This window comes from Heteronotia binoei, chromosome 2 (assembly GCF_032191835.1).
Source record: "Heteronotia binoei isolate CCM8104 ecotype False Entrance Well chromosome 2, APGP_CSIRO_Hbin_v1, whole genome shotgun sequence".
In the NCBI taxonomy this organism is placed as follows: domain Eukaryota; kingdom Metazoa; phylum Chordata; class Lepidosauria; order Squamata; family Gekkonidae; genus Heteronotia; species Heteronotia binoei.
In genome coordinates, this window is record NC_083224.1 from 199,261,251 (window position 1) to 199,283,072 (window position 21,822).

At 49.1% G+C, this 21,822-nt stretch overlaps 1 protein-coding gene across 1 annotated transcript in view; it reads left to right on the plus strand.

The window, feature by feature from the left end:
- Window positions 1-21,822, plus strand: part of ADAMTS10 (ADAM metallopeptidase with thrombospondin type 1 motif 10) — an 85,797-nt gene that overhangs the window by 33,246 nt on the left and 30,729 nt on the right. The window contains 10 exon segments of the mRNA XM_060232829.1: window positions 2,524-2,670; window positions 3,123-3,264; window positions 6,969-7,076; window positions 11,837-11,982; window positions 12,538-12,601; window positions 13,476-13,547; window positions 13,549-13,579; window positions 14,918-15,051; window positions 16,075-16,198; window positions 17,544-17,624. Of these exon segments, the coding sequence (XP_060088812.1) occupies window positions 2,524-2,670; window positions 3,123-3,264; window positions 6,969-7,076; window positions 11,837-11,982; window positions 12,538-12,601; window positions 13,476-13,547; window positions 13,549-13,579; window positions 14,918-15,051; window positions 16,075-16,198; window positions 17,544-17,624 (1,049 nt within the window).

Genomic DNA, 21,822 nt, shown 5'->3' on the forward strand with positions numbered 1-21,822 from the left:
GTACCGTATATACTCGAGTATAAGTCGACCCGAATAGTGACAAGAGTATAAGCCGAGGAGGGGTTTTTTCTGCCCAAAATTTGGGCAGAAAAACTAGGCTTATACTCGAGTATATAGGGTACTTCTCCACCCAAAGGGTAATTAACATGTGGAATTCACTGCCACAGGAGGTGGTGGCGGCTACAAGTATAGACAGCTTCAAGAGGGGGTTAGATAACAATATTGAGCAGAGGTCCATCAGTGGCTATTAGCCACAATGTGTGTGTGTGTGTGTATATATATATATAATTTTTTTTTTTTTGGCCACTGTGTGACACAGAGTGTTGGACTGGATGGGCCATTGGCCTGATCCAACATGGCTTCTCTTATGTTCTTATGACTGTATTGGGGAAGGGAAGTATTCCTTGTATTCCTTTTGTATTAATTGAATTATTTTGTCTTATGTTACACTAAAACAAGAACGCATGTACACACAATCAGTGTGTGAATATTATTGTTGATCGGTGGTTAGTTCTACAGTTAAAACAAAGCAAGACTATAAAATACAAAACAATATAATAAAAACAGGTCATTGGACATAAACAGCATGCAAACTATCTGAAGAAGTGGGCATGCACACGAAAGCTTATATCCAGAATTAAACTTGTTGGTCTTAAAGATGCCACTGGATTCAAACTTCGTTCTGTTGCTTCACACAAACACCTACCTGAATCCAGGGCCTTTTTTGTAGCAGGAACTCTTTTGCATCTGAGGCCACACACAACTGATGTAGCCAATTTCCTGGAGCTTACAAAAAAGAGCCTTGTATACTGTATCAGACCCTCGGTCCATCAAAGTCAGTATTGTCTACTCAGACTGGCAGTGGCTCTCCAGGGACTCAAGCTGAGACTTTTCACGCCTGGACCCTTTTTGTTGGAGATGCCAGGAATTAAACCTGGGACCTTCCGCTTCCCAAGCAGATGCTCTACCGCTGAGCCACAGTTCCTCCATCTCCATCACCTACTGCCTGGACCCTTTTTAGTTGGAGATGCCGGGGATTGAACCTGGGACCTTCTGCTTACCAAGCAGATGCTCTGCCACTGAGCCACGATCCCTCCATCTCCATCACCTACTGCCTGGACCCTTTTGAACTGGAGATGCCGGGGATTGAACCTGGGACCTTCTGCTTACCAAGCAGATGCTCTACCACTGAGCCGCAGTTCTTCCATCTCCATCACCTGCTTGTCTGAGCCCTTTTTAGTTAGAGATGCTGGGAATTGAACCTGGGACCTTCTGTTTACCAAGCAGATGCTCAACCACTGAGCCACCATCCCTCCATCTCCATCACCTACTTCCTGAACCCTTTTTAGTTGGAGATGCCGGGGATTGAACCTGGGACCTTCTGCTAACCAAGCAGATGCTCTACCACTGAGCCACCATCCCTCCATCTCCATCACCTACTTCCTGAACCCTTTTTAGTTGGAGATGCCGGGGATTGAACCTGGGACCTTCTGCTAACCAAGCAGATGCTCTACCACTGAGCCACCGTCCCTCCATCTCCATCACCTACTGCCTGAACCCTTTTTAGTTGGAGATGCCGGGGATTGAACCTGGGACCTTCTGCTAACCAAGCAGATGCTCTACCACTGAGCCACCGTCCCTCCATCTCCATCACCTACTGCCTGAACCCTTTTTAGTTGGAGATGCCGGGGATTGAACCTGGGACCTTCTGCTAACCAAGCAGATGCTCTACCACTGAGCCACCATCCCTCCATCTCCATCACCTACTTCCTGAACCCTTTTTAGTTGGAGATGCCGGGGATTGAACCTGGGACCTTCTGCTAACCAAGCAGATGCTCTACCACTGAGCCACCGTCCCTCCATCTCCATCACCTACTGCCTGAACCCTTTTTAGTTGGAGATGCCGGGGATTGAACCTGGGACCTTCTGCTAACCAAGCAGATGCTCTACCACTGAGCCACCGTCCCTCCATCTCCATCACCTACTGCCTGAACCCTTTTTAGTTGGAGATGCCGGGGATTGAACCTGGGACCTTCTGCTTCCCAAGCAGACACTCAACCACTGAGCCACCGTCCCTCCATCTCCATCACCTACTGCCTGAACCCTTTTTAGTTGGAGATGCCGGGGATTGAACCTGGGACCTTCTGCTAACCAAGCAGATGCTCTACCACTGAGTCACCGTCCCTCCTCATTGAATTTAAGTTGTTGCTCCATAACAGAGGCACCCATTTTCCTTCTGCATGCCTCTCCATGCTGCTTTGGTCTTGTGAGAGGGGTTATTCTCCTACTCTGCTGTCCTGTAAGGTTCATGGATGCATTTATTTACTTTGTAGATTTTCCATGCTTCCCTTAAGCATTTCCTTGAAAGCCAGTGTGCCAGTGGGCCTTTTGCGAGCAACCAGCCTCTGCCTCTTAACTGCTCAGCTAATTAGCTGCTGTGACAGGCCGAGGCAAGCCGTCCCTTGCAGTGAAGCCAGTGGTGCCCACGTGTCTCACCTTCTTATCTGGCATTGAATTTTCCAGGTTTGGCATGAACCATGACGGAGTGGGAAACGGCTGCGGTTCCCGGGGGCAGGAGACAGCCAAGCTGATGGCTGCCCACATCACCATGAAGACCAACCCCTTTGTGTGGTCGACGTGTAGCCGAGATTACATAACCAGCTTCCTGGAGTAAGCATTACCGTTTCTTCTGTCATCCTCCCACAACCGTGTTGCCTTTCCTCTTTTTTGCAAAGTGACCCCCAGCCCTAGGGTTGCCGGGTCCCTACTGAGGGAGGGGATGGGAGGACAGCGCTGCATGCAGTGTCCCCGTGTGATGACATCACTCAGAAGTGACATCATCATGCTGGGGACGTTGCACAGTGACCTGGTTTTTAGGCAAACTCTATGGTAAGATTGGGCTCAAACCATAGAGTTTTGCCTAAAACCAGAGCATCGCCGTATGATGTCCCCAGCGTGACGACGTCACTTCCTCTTGACATCACATCAGGGACATTGTGTGGGATTGTTGCCGTTGGAGGTGGGCAGGAGCCCACAAAAGTGGGGGATTCCCCCACTCCCACCTGGGGACTAGCAACCCTACCCCGCCCCTATAACATCCTGTTCATTGTCCCTTCCTCTAGCTCCGGAATGGGACTATGTCTAACCAACCCCCCGCCCAAGCAAGACTTTGTCTACCCGACGGTGGCGCCGGGCCAGGCCTACGATGCGGACGAGCAGTGCCGTTTTCAGTACGGAGTTAAATCTCGCCAGTGTAAATATGGGGTAGAGAAGCCTTCCTGCTTTTACTCTTGGTTCCAAAAGGGTACTGGCCTATCTAAACCATTCTTTTGCTGATTTTTGACTGCCATCTTTGTAAGCTGTTAAATGGGAAAGGGGTTTGCAGCTTGTCAGCTGGGTAAGATCAGGTATGCCGACAGTTAATGTTGGGGTGCGTTCATAGTTCCCACCCAAAGAATTGCCCCAGAGTAGAGATGAAGTAACAGTTCTGATTTTCCTACTTGTAAAGGAAAACTGCTGTTCACTGTTGCAAACAGAAGTATCCCCAGTAGAAAGTAAATTTGTGAAAATTCTTGCCAAATTTATGGGGGCGGGGGGGGGGGGGGGCGGGAAGTGCAGTGACTTAATTGTGCATTCCGTTTGTGCAGCTCAGTTGTACAATTAAGTTAGTTGTGTGAAATAATTTGTATCTGTATGAACTTATATGTAATGCAGTCTTTTCAAAGAGGAGCATGACGCGCAAATAAATAAAAAACAATTGTAGTATTAAAAAGTTTAGACTACTGTTTGCTCTTTCGCAAGGAAAGTGCTATGTGCAGTTAATCCCTCTATTGCTTCCTGTCAGTTTGGTGTAGTGGTTAACTGTGTGGACTCTTATCTGGGGAACCGGGTTTGATTCCCCACTCCTCCATTTGCACCTGCTAGCATGGCCTTGGGTCAGCCATAGCTCTGGCAGAGGTTGTCCTTGAAAGGGCAGCTGCTGTGAGAGCCCTCTCCAGCCCCACCCACCTCACAGGATGTCTGTTGTGGGGGAGGAAGGTAAAGGAGATTGTGAGCCGCTCTGAGACTCTCCGGAGTGGAGGGCGGGATATAAATCCAATATCTTCATCTACCTCACAGGGTGTCTGTTGTGGGGGAGGAAGGTAAAGGAGATTGTGAGCCGCTCTGAGACTCTCCGGAGTGGAGGGCGGGATATAAATCCACTGTCTTCATCTACCTCATAGGGTGTCTGTTGTGGGGGAGGAAGGGAAAGGAGATTGTGAGCCGCTCTGAGACTCTTCGGAGTGGAGGGCGGGATATAAATCCAATATCTTCATCTACCTCACAGGGTGTCTGTTGTGGGGGAGGAAGGTAAAGGAGATTGTGAGCCGCTCTGAGACTCTCCGGAGTGGAGGGTGGGATATAAATCCAATATCTTCATCTACCTCGCAGGGTGTCGGTTGTGGGGGAGGAAGGTAAAGGAGATTGTGAGCCGCTCTGAGACTCTCCGGAGTGGAGGGCGGGATATAAATCCAATATCTTCATCTACCTCGCAGGGTGTCTGTTGTGGGGGAGGAAGGGAAAGGAGATTGTGAGCCGCTCTGAGACTCTTCGGAGTGGAGGGCGGGATATAAATCCAATATCTTCTTCTTCTTCTTTGAAAGGGAAGCATGATGCACAGTGAAGCCTATTATAATGTGCAGTAGACTTGGGTTGTTGCCTGTCCTTCAGAATGGGTAACATGTCGCGCAGTTCAGCAAATTATAACACGTAATGTATAATGCACAATTAAGCCAATCATTCTGCACAACCAGTTATTCTGGACTCCTGTCTGTCCCTTGAATGGGGAAGATGATGTCCTTAATATGTCTTTTTGAGTGGGCATAATGTGACCCATTTCCTACTAGCCTGATGCCGATCTCACGCTCCTCTTCTCCGTGGGGCTTCCATCGGATTTCACACTGTCTGTCCCGGGGCTGCGACTCGCTTTGCCTTTTTCGCGCGGCAAACAGAAACCTGTTTTTAGAGGATCTTGTTTGCTGTGCGAAAGAGGCGGAGCAAGTCGCAGATAGTGTGAAATCCGACAGAGAAGGGAGTGAGAGCGGCATAAGGCGAGCGGGATATCGGTCTTTGTTGCATAATTAAACCCAATTGTAATTTGCAAGAGATCTGTGTTTCTGTCTGTTCATTAGAATAGAACACATGACGTGCACAGTGATTTGGACCTACTTTATGAAAAGGACACGTCAGCATTTGCAGGAAAAAATTGTGTACATGCAATGCTAGCAGGCAGGAAGACAGAAACACCCATAAAATTGCCACCCGTTAAATAAATAAATTCCCTGCGCCACTTTCTTCTTAGTTCTGATTGTCCTTCAGATAGCATCCAGCCAGTATGAGGACTGCCCTTGCTTCTTGGCACTACAGACAAAAAATGGGAGAAGGTTACGCAAAGTAGCCTGCAACAAAAAATACCCCAGGGTATCATAACCCAATAACTAAAGAATACCAGTATATACAATTCATGCACTTCTTAGTCTTTACAGTTCCACCAAATTTTGAGTACAAAAATCACTCTATTATGTTCTAAATACAAAAGTCCAAACGTGGAATTTCCACACAAAATATTCATTTCAATCTCACACAGATGAATCTCTCTATATCAGGGGTGGCCAACGGTAGCTCTCCAGATGTTTTTTTTTGCCTATAACTCCCATCAGCCCCAGACATTGGCCATGCTGGCTGGGGCTGATGGGAGTTGTAGGCAAAAAACATCTGGAGAGCTACCGTTGGCCACCCCTGCTCTATATTAATGGCGGGTCTCCCCATAAACATTTCCAAAAACTTGTTGAATGCAAGTTTCTACTGTCTTCGGGAGGGACGGTGGCTCAGTGGTAGAGCATCTGCTTGGCAAGCAGAAGGTCCCAGGTTCAATCCCCGGCATCTCCAACCAAAAAGGGCCCAGGCAAGTAGGCGTGAAAAATCACAGCTTGAGGCCCTGGAGGGCTGCTGCTAGTCTGAGTAGACAATACTGACTTTGATGGACCCAGGGTCTGATTCAGTATAAGGCAGCTTTGTATGTTCGTATGTTCAAGTACTTTTAACTTCAATATACAACAGAGAAAAGAGTTTTCTAAAGCTCCACAAAAAAAGATTTCTTCACAAATTTACAGAGCCAATTTACCAGGGCTTCTGTAAAGCGGCTCTATAAATTTGTGAAGAAGTCTGTACACATCATATATAGATAATTTTTGCGGTATCACGGAGCGATTCATTTGTGTGATTATGGAATGAATATTTTGTGTGGAAAGTCTATATTCAGACTTTTGTATTTAGAACAGGGGTGGCTAAACTGTGGCTCAGGAGCCACACGTGGCTCTTTCACACACATTGTGTGGCTCTCAAAGCCTCCGCCATCCCATTGTCTAGCTTGGAGAATACATTTAAAGTGGAAGTTGCTTTCTTTCTACCTCTCCTTCCCTCCCCATCTATATTCCTTCCTTCCTCCCTCCCCCCCCTCCCTGTGTGGCTCTTACATTAAGCAAGTTTGGCCAACCCTGATTTAGAACATAACAGAGTGAAATTTGGTGCAACTGTAATGAATGCTGTTTAGGAAGTGCATGCATTGTATGTACTGGTGTCCTTTAGTTCTTTAGTTCTGATACCGTAGGGCAGGGGTGGCCAACGGTAGCTCTCCAGATGTTCTTTGCCTACAACTCCCATCAGCCCCAGCCAGCATGGCCAATGGCTGGGGCTGATGGGAGTTGTAGGTGAAAACATCTGGAGAGCTACCGTTGGACACCCCTGGCGAGGGGTATTTTTTGTTCCAGGTTGCTTCTCAGCACAGCATTGAACTTAGGTTTGGAAGTGACATTTTTCAAAGTTTTGGGAAACAAATGGTACCTCCATAGATCCTAATCCCACATGCTGTTCCTTGCCTTGGCTGTGTTTTCTCCATCCTGCCCACCATTGCATCTTTTGCCCTTCAGGAAGTTTGCAATGAGCTCTGGTGCCTTAGCAAGAGCAACCGCTGCATCACCAACAGCATCCCAGCTGCAGAAGGGACCATCTGCCAAACGAACACCATCGAGAAGGGGGTGAGTGGCCGCAGGGCCGCAGCTGGGGGTGGGACGGGGTCCTATACTTGCACATGGCGTGGCTAAGCGCACACACTCTTATTGGAGAGAACTGGGTTTGATTTCCCGCTCTTCCTGTTGCAGCTGCTGGAATGGGCTTGGGTCAGCCATGGTTCTTGCAGAAGTTGTCCTTGAAAGGGCAGCTTCTGTCAGAGTTCTCTCAGCCCCACCCTTCTCACAGGGTGTCCGTTGTGGGAGAGGAAGGGAAAGGAGATTGAAGGCCGCTCTGAGACTCTGTCCTTGAAAGGGCAGCTAATGTCATAGCTCTCTCAGCCCTACCCACCTCACAGGGTGTCCATTGTGGGGAAGGAAGGGAAAGGAGATTGTAGGCCGCTCTGAGACTCTGTCCTTGAAAAGGCAGCTTCTGGGAGAGCTCTCTCAGCCCCACCCGCCTCACAGGGTGTCTGTTGTTGGGGAGGAAGGGAAAGGAGATTGTAGGCCGCTCTGAGACTCTGTCCTTGAAAGGGCAGCTTCTGGGAGAGCTCTCTCAGCCTCACCCTCCTCACAGGGTGTCTGTTGTGGAGGAGGAAGGGAAAGGAGATTGTAGGCCACTCTAAGACTCTGTCCTTGATAAGGCAGCTTCTGGGAGAGCTCTCTCAGCCCCACCCACCTCACAGGGTGTCTGTTGTGGGGGAGGAAGGGAAAGGAGATTGTAGGCCACTCTGAGACTCTGTCCTTGATAAGGCAGCTTCTGGGAGAGCTCTCTCAGCCCCACCCACCTCACAGGGTGTCTGTTGTGGGGGAGGAAGGGAAAGGAGATTGTAGGCCACTCTGAGACTCTGTCCTTGATAAGGCAGCTTCTGGGAGAGCTCTCTCAGCCCCACCCACCTCACAGGGTGTCTGTTGCGGGGGAGGAAGGGAAAGGAGATTGTGAGCTACTTTGAGACTCTGAAATTCGGAGTGGAGGGCAGGATATAAATCCAATATAATCTTCTTCTTCCAATGCTCCTGACTTCCAACTGGCTCTTATTCATCTATAATATTTTTGTTGACCATTTTGGTTCTTTGCTTCTTGCAGACGGTTTTGGAGATGTGTTTGCATTTTGTGCACGCCCTGCATTTGTTTGGGTGCAATGTATATACAGCATGTAATCCATACATCTAATATTTGCATGCTCTGGCCTGGAGGGCCCAGGCTAGCCCAATTTCATCAGATCTCAGAAGCTATGCAGGGTCAGCCCTGGTTAGCACTTGAATGGGAGACCACCAAGTCTCCCAAGGAAGTCTAGAGTTGCTATGCAGAAAAAGGCAATAGCAAACCTCCCATTAAAGGTCTCTTGCCTTGAAAAGGCTATGGCAGGGTGGCCAAACTGTGGCTGTTTCACACATATTGTATGGCCTTGGGTCAGCCATAGCTCTGGCAGAGGTTGTCCTTGAAAGGGCAGCTGCTGTGAGAGCCCTCTCCAGCCCCACCCACCTCACAGGGTGTCTGTGGTGGGGGAGGAAGGGAAAGGAGATTGTAGGCCGCTCTGAGTCTCTGAGCTTGAAAGGGCAGCTGTTGTGAGAGCCCTCTCAGCCCCACTCACCTCACAGGGTGTCTGTTGTGGGGGAGGAAGGGAAAGGAGGTTGTGAGCCGCTCTGAGACTCTTCGGAGTGGAGGGCAGGATATAAATCCAATATCTTCTTCTTCTTCTTCTCTCAAAGCCCTCACTACCCAATTGGCTGGCTTGGAGAAGGCATTTCTCTCTTTAAATCACTTCCCCAAGCCAAGACAGCCAGTGGCTTGGAGAAGGCATTTAAAGTTAAAGTTGCTTTCTTTCCACCTCTCTCTCTCCCGCCATCTATTTTCCTTCCTTCCTTCCTTCCTTCCTTCCTTCCTTCCTTCCTTCCTTCCTTCCTTCCTTCCTTCCTTCCTTCCTTCCTTCCTTCCTTCCTTCCTTCCTTCCCTCCTTCCCTCCTTCCTTCCTTCCCTCCTTCCTTCCTCCTGCTCCCAAACATTTGATGTTCGGGTCTTGTGGCTCTCAAACATCTGACATTTAGTCTATGCGGCTCTTACGTTAAGCAAGTTTGGCCACCTCGATCTATATTATTGTTGACCATTTTAGTCCTTTGCTTCCTACAGAAAAAGTCCTATCAGGAACACACAGGAATGCAGTTCTGGCTGGCTTGGTTTTTGAGGGTGTGGCCTAACATGCAAAGTTCCTGCTGGACTTTTCCTGCAAAAAAAAGCCTTTACTGTTTCCACACTGGGCGTTTTCGCACTGACCTTTTACTGGCGGATCCACCCTCCTCACGCCGGCGGATCTGCAGGGATTTCGCACCAGAAGCGCCGGCGCAGCCAAAAGAGCCGGCTACTTCCGTCGCGAAGCCAGCTCAAACGTTTTCCTGCTTCTTGGCGGTTTCCGTTTGAGCTGGCTTCGGGACGGAAGTTGCCGGCTCTTTTGGCTGCGCCGGCGCTTCTGGTGCGAAATCCCTGCAGATCCGCCGGCGTGAGGAGGGTGGTCGCGCCAGTAAAAGGTCAGTGCGAAATCAGCCACTGTGTTTCTCCCATATACTCTGTGCATTTCCCAGCTTTGTTTGGGCCACAAAATTAGCATTCTATGTTATACAAATTGTTTGTGTATAATATAGAACGCTAATTTTTTTTCTGTAGCAGGAGCTGCTTTGCATATTAGGCCGCACCCCTCTGATGTAGCCAGTCCTCCTGTAGGCCTTGTATGAAGAGCCCTGTAAGCTCTTGGAGGATTGGCTACATCAGGGGTGTGTGGCCTAATATGCAAAGGAGTCCCTGCTACAAAAAAAAGCCCTGGTAATGGAGGAGGAATTCAAAATGACCCTTAGCTCAGAAAAGGCCCTAGCCTTAGCAAATTGGTAATCAAGAGCAAGGAAAGTCTAATCTTCTCCTCCAGGTCTTGAAGGCCCTTCCAATTATCTGTCTGTTTATCTGTCACATATCTGTCCTGCCATTCCTGGAGGAGCTGGTTTCCCCTGTTTTGTTTTATTTGCACCGTATCTTCTTGTGCGGCCAGTCAGGCCAAGAGAGGGCCACGAAACCTGGCCTGATTTTGAAGCCAGCCTTCCCTCCTACTCCCTGACCTGTGCAATAGCCTTTGCTACCGGAGGCTCAACAGGAGAACAGGCCTTGTGAATGGCTGGCAGTGGGTGGGACTTCTTCTTCTGCCCAGCCTCACCTCTCAACAGCTGCAGATGGAGAATATCAATCACAGGGGGAGCACTGGGTTTTTCCCGCCCCAGGCTGCCCGCATGGCTGCGCCCTCCCCCCACAGGGTGTCTGAGCAAGGCTGTGTTGTTCCTTTCATCTGCCTTGTTGCCGGTCAGGGGAAAGGGCCACGGGGCTGCGTGCCTCACTCTGAGGCTGACTCCCCTTGCAGGGGAGGCAGCTTCAGAGCAATGCCGTGCCTCCTCCTTCCTTCGCCCTGCTTCCAGGCGGGAGAAAGGGCCGCAGGACTGCCATGCCTCGCCCTGAGGCAGTCTCCCTTTGCAGGGGAGGCAGCTTCAGAGTGAGGCCACTCTCCTCTGAGCCCAGCTAGGAGGAGAGCACAACCTGGCACGCAGTTCCACCGTTCTCAGTTTCTGGGGTCTGCGACCGGGAAAGCTGAGAGCAGCGGAGTGGTGGGAGAGGGCACTTGAAGGCACCCTGTGGGTGAGGTGCCGCCTAAGGCGGCTGCGTACTTCGCCGACTCCCATGTGCCGGCCCTGATCACTCAACAGCTGGGTGCCCTGGCTGCAGCCACTCCATGGCTGGTGGCCCACAGGGGGCGGGGGTGGTATCCTGCCTTTGCCTTGTGTGTTGGTGAATAAAGGCAGTGAACATCTTCCATCCAGTTTGCCGGTAAGTGTAGAGGCACTAATAGTATTTTTGATAATAACTAGGTCATGAACCTTTCTGAGGGTTCCCCCTCCTCGTCCCCACCTACCTTGTCCATTGAATGGGAGGTGCAGCTGCATAACAACCCCTGGATTAAGAGAACAGGCAGCCAGCCAGCCAGCCAGCCACCAGGGGCTTTGCCACGCCCCCAGCAGCCCTCATTAACCCCTGGAGAAGCCCACACCACCCTTTCTCCACTTCTTATGTGATTTTGGGCGGTGGGTGGCTTGCTGGCCTTTTGACAGGGGGTGGTGGTGGTGCAAGAGAACCCCAGGCAAGTGAGGCCTGCTTGGGCTGGCTGGATTTCTGGACAGCCCAAGCAGGCCTCGCTCACCCGGGGCTCTCCTTTCTTGCGTCGGGTTGCTTTTGGCTGTTGGGGAGGTCAGAATATGCTACTGAGTTATGCTAATGAGCTCCACCACCTGTTTTTTACAGAACGACCCCTGATAATAACCAGGGCCTTTTTTTTTGTAGCAAGAACTCCTATGCATATTAGGCCACTCACACCCCTAATGTAGCCAGTCCTCTTAAGAGCTTACAGCGGGGCCTGTACGAAGAGCCCTGTAAGGTCTTGGAAGATTGGCTACATCAGGGGTGTGTGACCTAATATGCAAAGGAGTTCCTGCTCCCCCCCCAAAAGCCCTGCCAATAATAATCATAGTCATTAAAGTCTGTGGTGATGAAACTGGTAGAAGTGATAGCTGAGCCTTTAAGGTTGCCTTTGCTACAGATGGGTAACGGTTTGGCAAGTCCTTTCTTCCTTCAGTTATGCTAAGAACAGGCCAGGACAGAAGAACTGGCACGGGAAGAGACGGAAGAATCTGCAGACGAAAGGTCCACGACTTCTTTTTTGTCTCTGAACTTCCTTGTCTCTCCACCCCCCTCCCCACAGTGGTGCTACAAAAGGGAATGTGTACCCTTTGGCACGAAGCCGGAAGGCGTGGATGGAGCTTGGGGGGCCTGGACTTCTTGGGGAGAGTGCAGCCGGACATGCGGAGGTGGCGTCTCTTCGTCCATCCGCTACTGTGACAGTCCCCGGTAAGTAATCCCCGGATCCCTCCGGGGGCCTGATTTGGCCCCTGGGCCGCATGTTTGACACCCCTGAAGAGGTTCTGAGTTCCTGTCCAAAATGAGGCCTGATTCACGTTAACCCTTGAGAGGAGGCCAGGGGGACGTTGTCTCACAAGGGGCTAGTATCGGGGGGTTGCATTCCCTCATTCGACTTCTGCTACGCAACATCTGAGGGCACTTTTTGTGGTGCTTCAAAAGGGAGTGTGTACCCTCTGGTGCATGGCTGGAGGAACAGCAGCGTCTCCGTCCATTATATGCCAGCAATCCCACACCAGTGCTTCCAGAGGTGGAATACTATCAGGAGCTCCTTTGCATATTAGGCCACACCTCCACGATGTAGCCAATCCTCCAAGAGCTTACAAGGCTCTTTTTCGTAAGCTCTTGGAGGATTGGCTACATCAGAGGGGTGTGGCCTAATATGCAAAGGAGCTCCTGCTCAAATTCCACCCCTGTGTTGCGGCACCTTTGAGAATGCCACTGCTGGCGCGTAGCCATTTCTTTCTTTCTTATTTGTTTCTAAAGACCAACCATCGGAGGGAAATACTGCCTTGGGGAAAGGAAGCGCTACCGGTCTTGTAACACGGATGTGAGTACCATGGTTATTCTGCGATGGGAGGTGGGCAGAGGTTTTGTTGCATGCGCTGTTCCCCTGAGAGCGACCTGGTAACATATTTCACAGCCTTCTCCCATATTCAAGGTTCATTTTATCCAGGGCTTTTTTTTTTGTAGCTGGAACTCCTTTGCATATTAGGCCACACACCCCTGATGTAGCCAATCCTCCTGGAGCTTCCAGGGCTCTTCGTACAGGGCCTACTGTAAGCTCCAAGAGGATTGGCTACATCAGTGGGGTGTGGCCTAATATGCAAAGGAGTTCCTGCTACAAAAAAAGCCATCATCATCATCATCAAATAGAAAAAAGGTAAAGGTAGTCCCCCTGTGCAAGCACCAGTCGTTTCCAACTCTGGGGTGACGTTGCTTTCACAACGTTTTCACGGCAGACTTTTTACGGGGTGGTTTGCCATTGCCTTCCCCAGTCATCTACACTTTCCCCCCATCAAGCTGGGGACTCATTTGACTGACCTCGGAAGGATGGAAGGCTGAGTCAACCTTGGGCCGGCTACCTGAACCCAATTGGCCTGATCCATTGGACTACCTGAACCCAATTGGCCTGATCCATTGGACTGCAGTACTGCAGCTTTACCACTCTGCGCCACGAGGCTCTTCATCATCAAATAGCCATTCCCTAACATTTCCCCCCAAGCGTCTGTTAATTCATGAGGAGGACAGGGAGAGTTCCAAATTGCTATCGTGATTGATAGCGGTCAGTAGGTCTGTCCGCCAATAATTTCTGTCCTTGTTCTTAATGGCCAAGTTGTCTCCCACTTCATCTCCCTCTTAATCCACACTATTGCAATATTTTACAGCTGCGGTTGACATTGGGCATTTTTTGTTCACACCAGGACTGTCCTTCTGGCTCACAGGACTTCCGAGAGCTTCAGTGTGCTGAATTTGACACTATCCCTTTCCGAGGAAAAATACTATACCTGGAAGACGTACCGTGGAGGTGAATGCAGAGGCTGAGAAGGGGGCAGTTCCACTGGCAGTTCCCCCTAGCCCCCAGTTTGCGGCCCCTGAAGACACAGCACTGGCCCATTCCTGATACCCACAAACAGCTACTTTCCTGAGCTGAATGTCTTGCTGTTCAAGCTGAAATGTGAATGTAGGACTCCACCTGGGGTGGAATTCTAGCAGGAGCTCCTTTGCCACACACCCCCTCAGATGTGTCTTATGAGACCAGTGTGTTGGGACTGGATGGGGCATTGGCCTGATCCAACATGGCTTTCTCTTATGTTCTTATGTGACACAGAGTGTTGGACTGGAGGGGCCATTGGCCTGTTCCAACAGGGCTTCTTTTATGTTCTTATGTGACACAGTGTTGGACTGGATGGGGCCACTGGCCTGATCCAACATGGCTTCTCTTATGTTCTTATGTGACACAGAGTGTTGGACTGGATGGGCCACTGGCCTGATCCAGCAGGGCTTCTCTTATGTTCTTATGTGACAGTGTTGGACTAGATGGGCCATTGGCCTGATCCAACAGGGCTTCTCTTATGTTCTTACGTGACACAGTGTTGGACTGGATGGGCCATAGGCCTGATCCAACAGGGCTTCTCTTATGCTCTTATGTGACACAGAGTGTTGGACTGGATGGGCCACTGGCCTGATCCAGCAGGGCTTCTCTTATGTTCTTATGTGACAGTGTTGGACTGGATGGGCCATAGGCCTGATCCAACAGGGCTTCTCTTATGCTCTTATGAGACACAGAGTGTTGGACTGGATGGGCCACTGGCCTGATCCAGCAGGGCTTCTCTTATGTTCTTATGTGACAGTGTTGGACTGGATGGGCCATAGGCCTGATCCAACAGGGCTTCTCTTATGCTCTTATGAGACACAGAGTGTTGGACTGGATGGGCCACTGGCCTGATCCAGCAGGGCTTCTCTTATGTTCTTATGTGACAGTGTTGGACTGGATGGGCCATAGGCCTGATCCAACAGGGCTTCTCTTATGCTCTTATGTGACACAGAGTGTTGGACTGGATGGGGCCACTGGCCTGATCCAACATGGCTTCTCTTATGTTCTTATGTGACACAGAGTGTTGGACTGGATGGGCCATTGGCCTGATCCAACATTGGCTTCTCTTATGTTCTTATGTAACACCAAAAACAAAGACTTGGAGGTTTGATTTGTGCAAGGAAGCTGGGCTGCAAATGTCAGTAGCATCTATACAGGAATGGTACATTTGCAGAATCCTCTGGAAAGCCCCGGGCTGCTAGAAAGGAGACTGTTGCTTTCACACGTCTTCCCTTTTGCCAAAACCGTTTCCTTTCCCTCTCCCGCCAGGGGGCGTCAAATCCTGCTCACTCAACTGCCTGGCCGAAGGTTTCAACTTCTACACAGAACGTGCTGCTGCTGTGGTGGATGGCACCCCCTGCCGCCAGGACTCGAATGACATCTGTGTGAGCGGAGAATGCAAGGTGAGCACCCCACGCTGTAAGCACCATGCCTCACTGACTAGAGATGAATTTTGTTGTTCAGTCACACAGTCGAGTCCGACTCTTTGCGACCCCATGGACCAAGTCATGCCAGGTCCTCCTGTCTTCCACCATCCTCCGAAGTCTGCTCAAATTTATGTTAGTTACATCAGTAACACTGTCCCACCATCTCATCTTCTGCCGTCCCCTTCTTCTTTTGCCTTCTGCCTTTCCCAGCATCAGGATCTTCTCCAGGGAGTGCTTCCTTCTCATTGGGTGGCCAAAGTATTGGAGCTTCAGCTTCAGCATCTGACCTTCCAGGGAACAATCTGGGTTGATTTCCCTTAGGACTGACTGATTGGATAGTCTTTCAGTCCAAGGGACTCTCAAGAGTCTTCTCAAGAGATTCTTCTCAAGAGAGGAATGGTTATCCACAATTATAAATATCTATGGTGTTTAGCAGCCCTGTGGCACAGAGTGGTAAAGCTGCAGTACTGCAGTCCTAAGCTCTGCTCACGATCTGAGGTTGATCCCAGCAGAAGCTGGGTTCAGGTAGCCGGCTCAAGGTTGACTCCGCCTTCCATCCTTCCGAGGGCGGTCAAATGAGTCCCCAGCCTGCTGGGGGGAAGTGTAGATGGCTGGGGAAGGCAATGGCAAACCACCCCGTAAAAAAGTCTGCTGTGGAAACATCGTAATGCGACATCACCTCAGAGTCGAAAACAACTGGTGCTTGCACAGGGGGCCTTTCTTTTTTTTATGGTGCTTTACATGGTATTTTTCCATGTGGGCTTTTTTCTGCATGGGCTTTTTCTGTATGGGCTTGTTTCCATGTAGGCTTTTTTTCCCCCGTGAGCTTTTATGACCGTGGGGTTTTTCTGTGAGCTTTTTTCCTGTGGGCTTTTTTTCCAGTTACCCGGTTTGAGAGAGAGCCTCCTGGTAGGGTGGGGATTTGAAGGCGGATGGGTCATCTTCCTGATGCTAGTTTGTCATTCTGACCACCACACCTCACGTGCTCTCTCTTATTAGCATGTGGGCTGCGACCGCATCCTGGGCTCCGACACAAAGGAGGACAAGTGCCGGGTGTGTGGGGGAGATGGAAGCTCCTGTGAAACCATTGAAGGGATTTTCAACCAATCGTTGCCGGAAGGAGGTAAGGCGGATCTTGTTTTTAGCTTGCATGCCAATAAGAGACGGGTAGAGATTTTTTCGCTGCCTTAGAAAGTCACACCATTTCTGTGTCAAGGAGAGCTCTTTAAAAAAAAAACCAGAACACTTACAGAGGTGGAGTTTGAATGGAGAAATTCAGCCTGTGGAAGGCACCTATTGGCAAGAGGTTGTGGCGTCACGAACCTCCCTAAATCTTGGGGGTAGTTTTGCAACTCTTTAAATGTTTCCAAAGTCATGGAAGGGGTGAAAAAAGGAAGCAAAGAATGACAGCCCAATAAATGATGCTTCCAAGGTAAGTAAAGTGCGGGGGAAGAAGAATTGGTGGCTGAACCTCCATTCAGTTTGCCAACATGTTCATCTGTCTTGCAAATTGCAAAGCCTAACAGAAGCCGGGATTGTCAATGGAAGATACTTTGGCAACATGTTGTTCTCACCTTGTGAAGAGCAGTTCATGTGGATTATTCTGATAGCTGAGAATTTTGAAGACTTGCTGCTGAGAAAGCTGACCGGAATTGTGGGTAAATGCACACAGGGAGAACTGTCTTTTCTCTTTTTTTGCCTCTCTGGCATTTATTTCTGCTTGTCTCTCTGGGTGGTGGCTGATTTTGCTCCTCCACTTGTACCCACCTTCTAGGGGGAGTTAGCTGCTAAGCCTAGAGAGGCACAAAAAAAGATAAACATTGGCAGGAGCAGGCCTTGAATTCAGCAGGAGCTCACTGGAGCACAGCTCCTGAACGTTTCTGAGGGTTTCCCCTCCTCCTCCTCTCCACCTACCTTGTCCATTGAATAGGAGGTGCAGCTGCATAACAGTCCCTGGATTAGGAGAGCGGGCAGCCAGCCAGCCACCAGGGGCTTTGCCATGCCCCCAGCAGCCCTCATTAACCCCTGGAGAAGCCCACGCCACCCTTTCTCCACTTCTTATGTGATTTTGGGCGACAGGTGGCTTGCTGGCCTTTTGACTGTGAGGGGGTGGGCAGCCAAGGAGAACCCCAGGTGAGCAAGGCCCGCTTGGGCTGGCTGGATCTCTAGCTAGCCCAAGCAGGCTTCACTTGCCTGGGGCTCTCTTTTCTTGCGTCGGGTTGCTGTTGGCTGGTGGAGGGGCAGCATATGCTAATGAGCTTCAGCACCTATTTTTCTACAAAACGACCCCTGGGCAGGAGAAAGGCAGCTGGAATCTTCTGATTGCTGGTTATCTCCTTTTCCCACTTTCCTCCCACCCTTGTTTATTTCCCTGTTTAGGAGCTAATTTTCCCTAGGACAGGAGAAGCAGCAGGGGGAAATTAGATAAATTTCATACTCTCCTCTCTCTTTTTTTTTTTGTCTTCCAGGCTATGAGGAGGTAATATGGATCCCCAAAGGATCAGTGCATATCGACATCCGAGAACTCAACCTTTCTGTGAATTACCTGGGTGAGAACTTTGAGAAGATCCTAACCCCCAGTGCCTTGCAGGTGCCCTCCCAGTCTTTCCCTTTCCATGTTTCTGCACAGCTTCTCCCTCCCTCCCTCCTGAATCCAGAGCCTTCCTGTATTATTTTGTCCTCAGGGCTGGATTAACGATTAGGCCAAGTAGGCGCTGGCCTATGGGCCCCCACGCCTTTAGGGGGCCTGCGCCAGCTTCCCCCCCCCCAGTTTCCCCCCTGCTTGCAGCCCTCCCAGCCTGTGCACACGCAGCCAGTTACTGAGCTGCTCTTTGCCCGGCTTGCCTGGAGCGGCTGCTGCTGGCGTCATCGCCAAGTTTGCCTCTCTCTGCCTCTCCCCCACAGCTTTGTCAAATGGGCTTTTGAGAAGCTGCCTGCAGGGGCCATGGGTGGCAGGGCAGGTGCTCCGCCTCTGAAATAATCTGCAAGGGGGCCCCTGCACGGGGTTTAATCCGGCCCTGTTTGTCCTGCTGTTGTGTCAGGGTGCGGTGGGGTAGGGGGGTGGGCATGGCAATCATTTGGCCTCATTTCCCTCTGACACCTATAATAATAATACTTTTTATTTGTATCCCGCCCTCCCCGCAAGCAGGCTCAGGGCGGCTCACAACACGTAAATACAGTGTACAATAAAACCATATACAATAATTACAATTCCAGTTATAAAATCATCCTTAAAATCATTAAAATTACATTAAGGTTAAGATTGTGGTACTATAGTTAAGATCTTCCATAAAACATGTGACTAAAACATAAAACATATCCAGCAGGACTTTCTTGGCTCGGTATTAAGTGAAGGCTGTTTTAAAGAGGTGGGGTCTTGCAGGCCCTGCGGAATTGGTCTAAACATCGCAGGGCCCGTACCTCCTCCGGGAGTTGGTTCCACAGTAGGGGGGGCCGCTACGGAGAAGGCCCGATCCCGGGTGGACTTCAATCTGGCCTCCCTTGGCCCAGGGATATTCAGCTGGTTCTTTGCAGCTGACCTCAGCGCTCTCTGGGGTTCATACGGGGAAAGACACCTAGGAATGACTTCAGATTTCTCATCTGTACTGTTTTGACGCAGAAATCCCTCCTTCAGTTTCCCTTCTCCCCGGTTCAAATCGAACCCTTTTTATACTGTTTCTGACTCTTTTCGTTGAAATTTTCCTGTACAACAAACACCTTATCCAAGATTATCTCCTCACCCGTAAATCGACGTGACTGTCTGTTATAGAGACAAAAACAGATGTCGTATTACGGACCATGCTCCCTCAAAGCTTTTGAGTCTTGTGAGCAAAAATCCTACTTCATGAGCTACTGGCATTAAAGTTGTGAGTTACCAAGTAATTTAGTTTATTCTGGGGACCATTCTTCTTGAGCTAGGACAAAAACGTGTGAGTTGAAGGCTAAAAAAGTGCGAGCTACCTCACACTAGAGGGAACACTGATTACGAATACCCTATAAATTACATATTAAAAACGTACAACATAGTATGGAACATGACCAAGCCTACAAAAACATTTGCAAGAAGCAGTAAACCAAAAATGAAAATGAAAATATAAACAAATATCAAATGATCCTGAAGGTATGTTCCGTATGTGGTATTGCTTTTCTGCAGCACAAGGATGCTTCGCCTTGTGGGAAAGCCATGTAAAAAGCCGTTTATCAAAAAAGGTACCCCCCCCCCCCCGAAAAAAAATGTTGGAAAATATATTTATTTTAGTAGAAGAAGAAGACCGCAGATTTATACCCTGCCCTTCTCTTTGAATCAGTCTCAGAGCGGCTTACAATCTCCTTTATCTCCTTCCCCCACAACAGACACCCTGTGAGGTGGGTTGGGCTGAGAGAGCTCTCCCAGAAGATGCCTTTTCAAGGACAGAGGCTCAGAGTGGCCTCCAATCTCCTTTACCTTCCTCCCCCACAACCGACACACTGTGGGGCAGGTGGGGCTGAGAGAGCTCTGATAGAAGCTGCCCTTTCAAGGACAACTCTGCCAGAGCTATGGCTGACCCAAGGCCATTCCAGCAGGCGCAAGTGGAGGAGTGGGGAATCGAACCCAGTTTTCCCAGATAAGAGTCCACGCACTTAACCACTATACCAAACTGGCTCTCAGGAAGAAGGAAGAAATGGGCTTCAGGAAAGAGAAGCTAGTGGGAAGGCTCCCGACAGTTCGTTTCTCACCACAGAGCAAGGAAATTCAGATGGGGATATTCCAGACAAGCCAGCCAGATTTCAAAATGTGGTGTCATCCCAACAAAGGACCCTACATTCACTGGTCTTCTGGCCTTCTCTCTCTCTGGATTCAAGCCCAATAGCACCTTAGTGAACAATAAGGTTTTGGAGATATAAGAGTTTTGGATCTATTCCCCACTAGCCTTATCCCACTCTCACTCTCCTCTTCTCTGCGGGGTTTCTGTCGGATTTCACACTATCTGCCTCGGGGTTGCAACTAGCTCCACCTCTTTCACGCAGTAAACAAGATCTAAAAACCGGTTTCTGTTTGCCGCACAAAAAAGGCAAAGCGAGTTGCAGCCCCGGGGCAGATAGTGTGAAATCCGACGGAAGCCCCGCGGAGAAGAAGAGAGTGAGAGCGGCATAAGGCTAGTGGGGAATCGGTCCGAGAGTCAGTTGTACTTGTATCTGACAAAGAGAGCTTTGACTATTGAAAGCTTATACTCTGAAAATCTTGTTGGTCTCCAAAGTCAATCAGTTTTGTTGCATTAGAGAGCCAGTTTGGTGTAGTGGTTAAGTGTGTGGACTCTTATCTGGGAGAACCGGGTTTGATTCCCCACTCCTCCACTTGCACCTGCTGGCATGGCCTTGGGTCAGCCATAGCTCTGGCAGAAGTTGTCCTTGAAAGGGCAGCTGCTGTAAGAGCTCTCTTAGCCCCACCCACCTCACAGGGTGTCTGTTGTGGGGGAGGAAGGGAAAGGAGATTGTGAGCCGCTCTGAGACTCTTCGGAGTGGAGGGCGGGATATAAATCCAATATCTTCATCTACCTCACAGGGTGCCTGTTGTGGGGGAGGAAGGGAAAGGAGATTGTGACCCGCTCTGAGACTCTTCGGAGTGGAGGGCGGGATATAAATCCAATATCATCTTCTTCTTCATTATCTTCTTCTTCAAAATGCCTTAGCAACCAACAACCAGACTCAACAATAAAAAAAAAAACGCAATAAAACATTCGATACAACAATAACATTATATTAATCTTGATAAAATTTAGGCTGAATTATCAATAAAATGTATCCAACGACATCCTAAGAAAACAACCCACAGTGGTAAAAAGGAGAGTAATTAATATATCTCATTACTCATTTTTTTTATTTATAATGGCAGCCATAAATCTTGCCACTTGGAAACGAATATATTTATCTCTCTGACAATAGGAATGCTAATTTCTCTTGGCCCGACCTTCCAAGAAGGTGAGATAAAATGGTACACGTTTTACACAGTAAAATATGACACGAGAGAGGTCTTCAATAGACATTTGATCACAGGGGCAAACTCTTTTCTCATGTATCTGCTTAAAACGACCTTCATCGGCCAACCATGGCAAGAAATCAAAATGAGCCCTTCTAAAAACTTTTCGATTCTTGCAATTAATTAAATTAACAAAATATGGAGAAGATACCAGAGGTGAGGGAAATAACTGTTTATAAATCACAAAAATTTTCAATTTGCCTAATAGTCCCATGTCAGTTTGAATACACTGAACCAACAATCTTTGCTTGACGAGAGATTTGGCAATCTGGATATATTTTTCAGATGCGTTGCTAGATCATTCTCTAATCCTAAAATCTAAAGTAGCCCCCTGGTTCAGACTAATCAAATCTGATCATCTGAGTTCCCCAGACCTGGTTAATATCTCCAGATTTAACATCAGAACATCCTTCACAACTCTCCACTTTCAGACTATGCAAACAACTCTGTTAACTGGTCGATATTCCCACATCCCAACAGAACAATGGTTTTGCATCTGTGGTTCACCTATGCTAGAGGATCTCCCCCATTATATTCTATCCTGTCCACTCTACAACGCCCACAGAACTAAATTTCTGTCTGGAGTACTAACCTCCTTAAAAGCACATTCAGAAACTGAAAAGATTATATTTCTGTTATCTGGCAATGATGCTCATGTGTCCCATAGAGTCTCTTTGTTTGCTCTCGCAGCTAAGAAGATAAGAGCAAGAGTAATACCAAATGCTGTAACT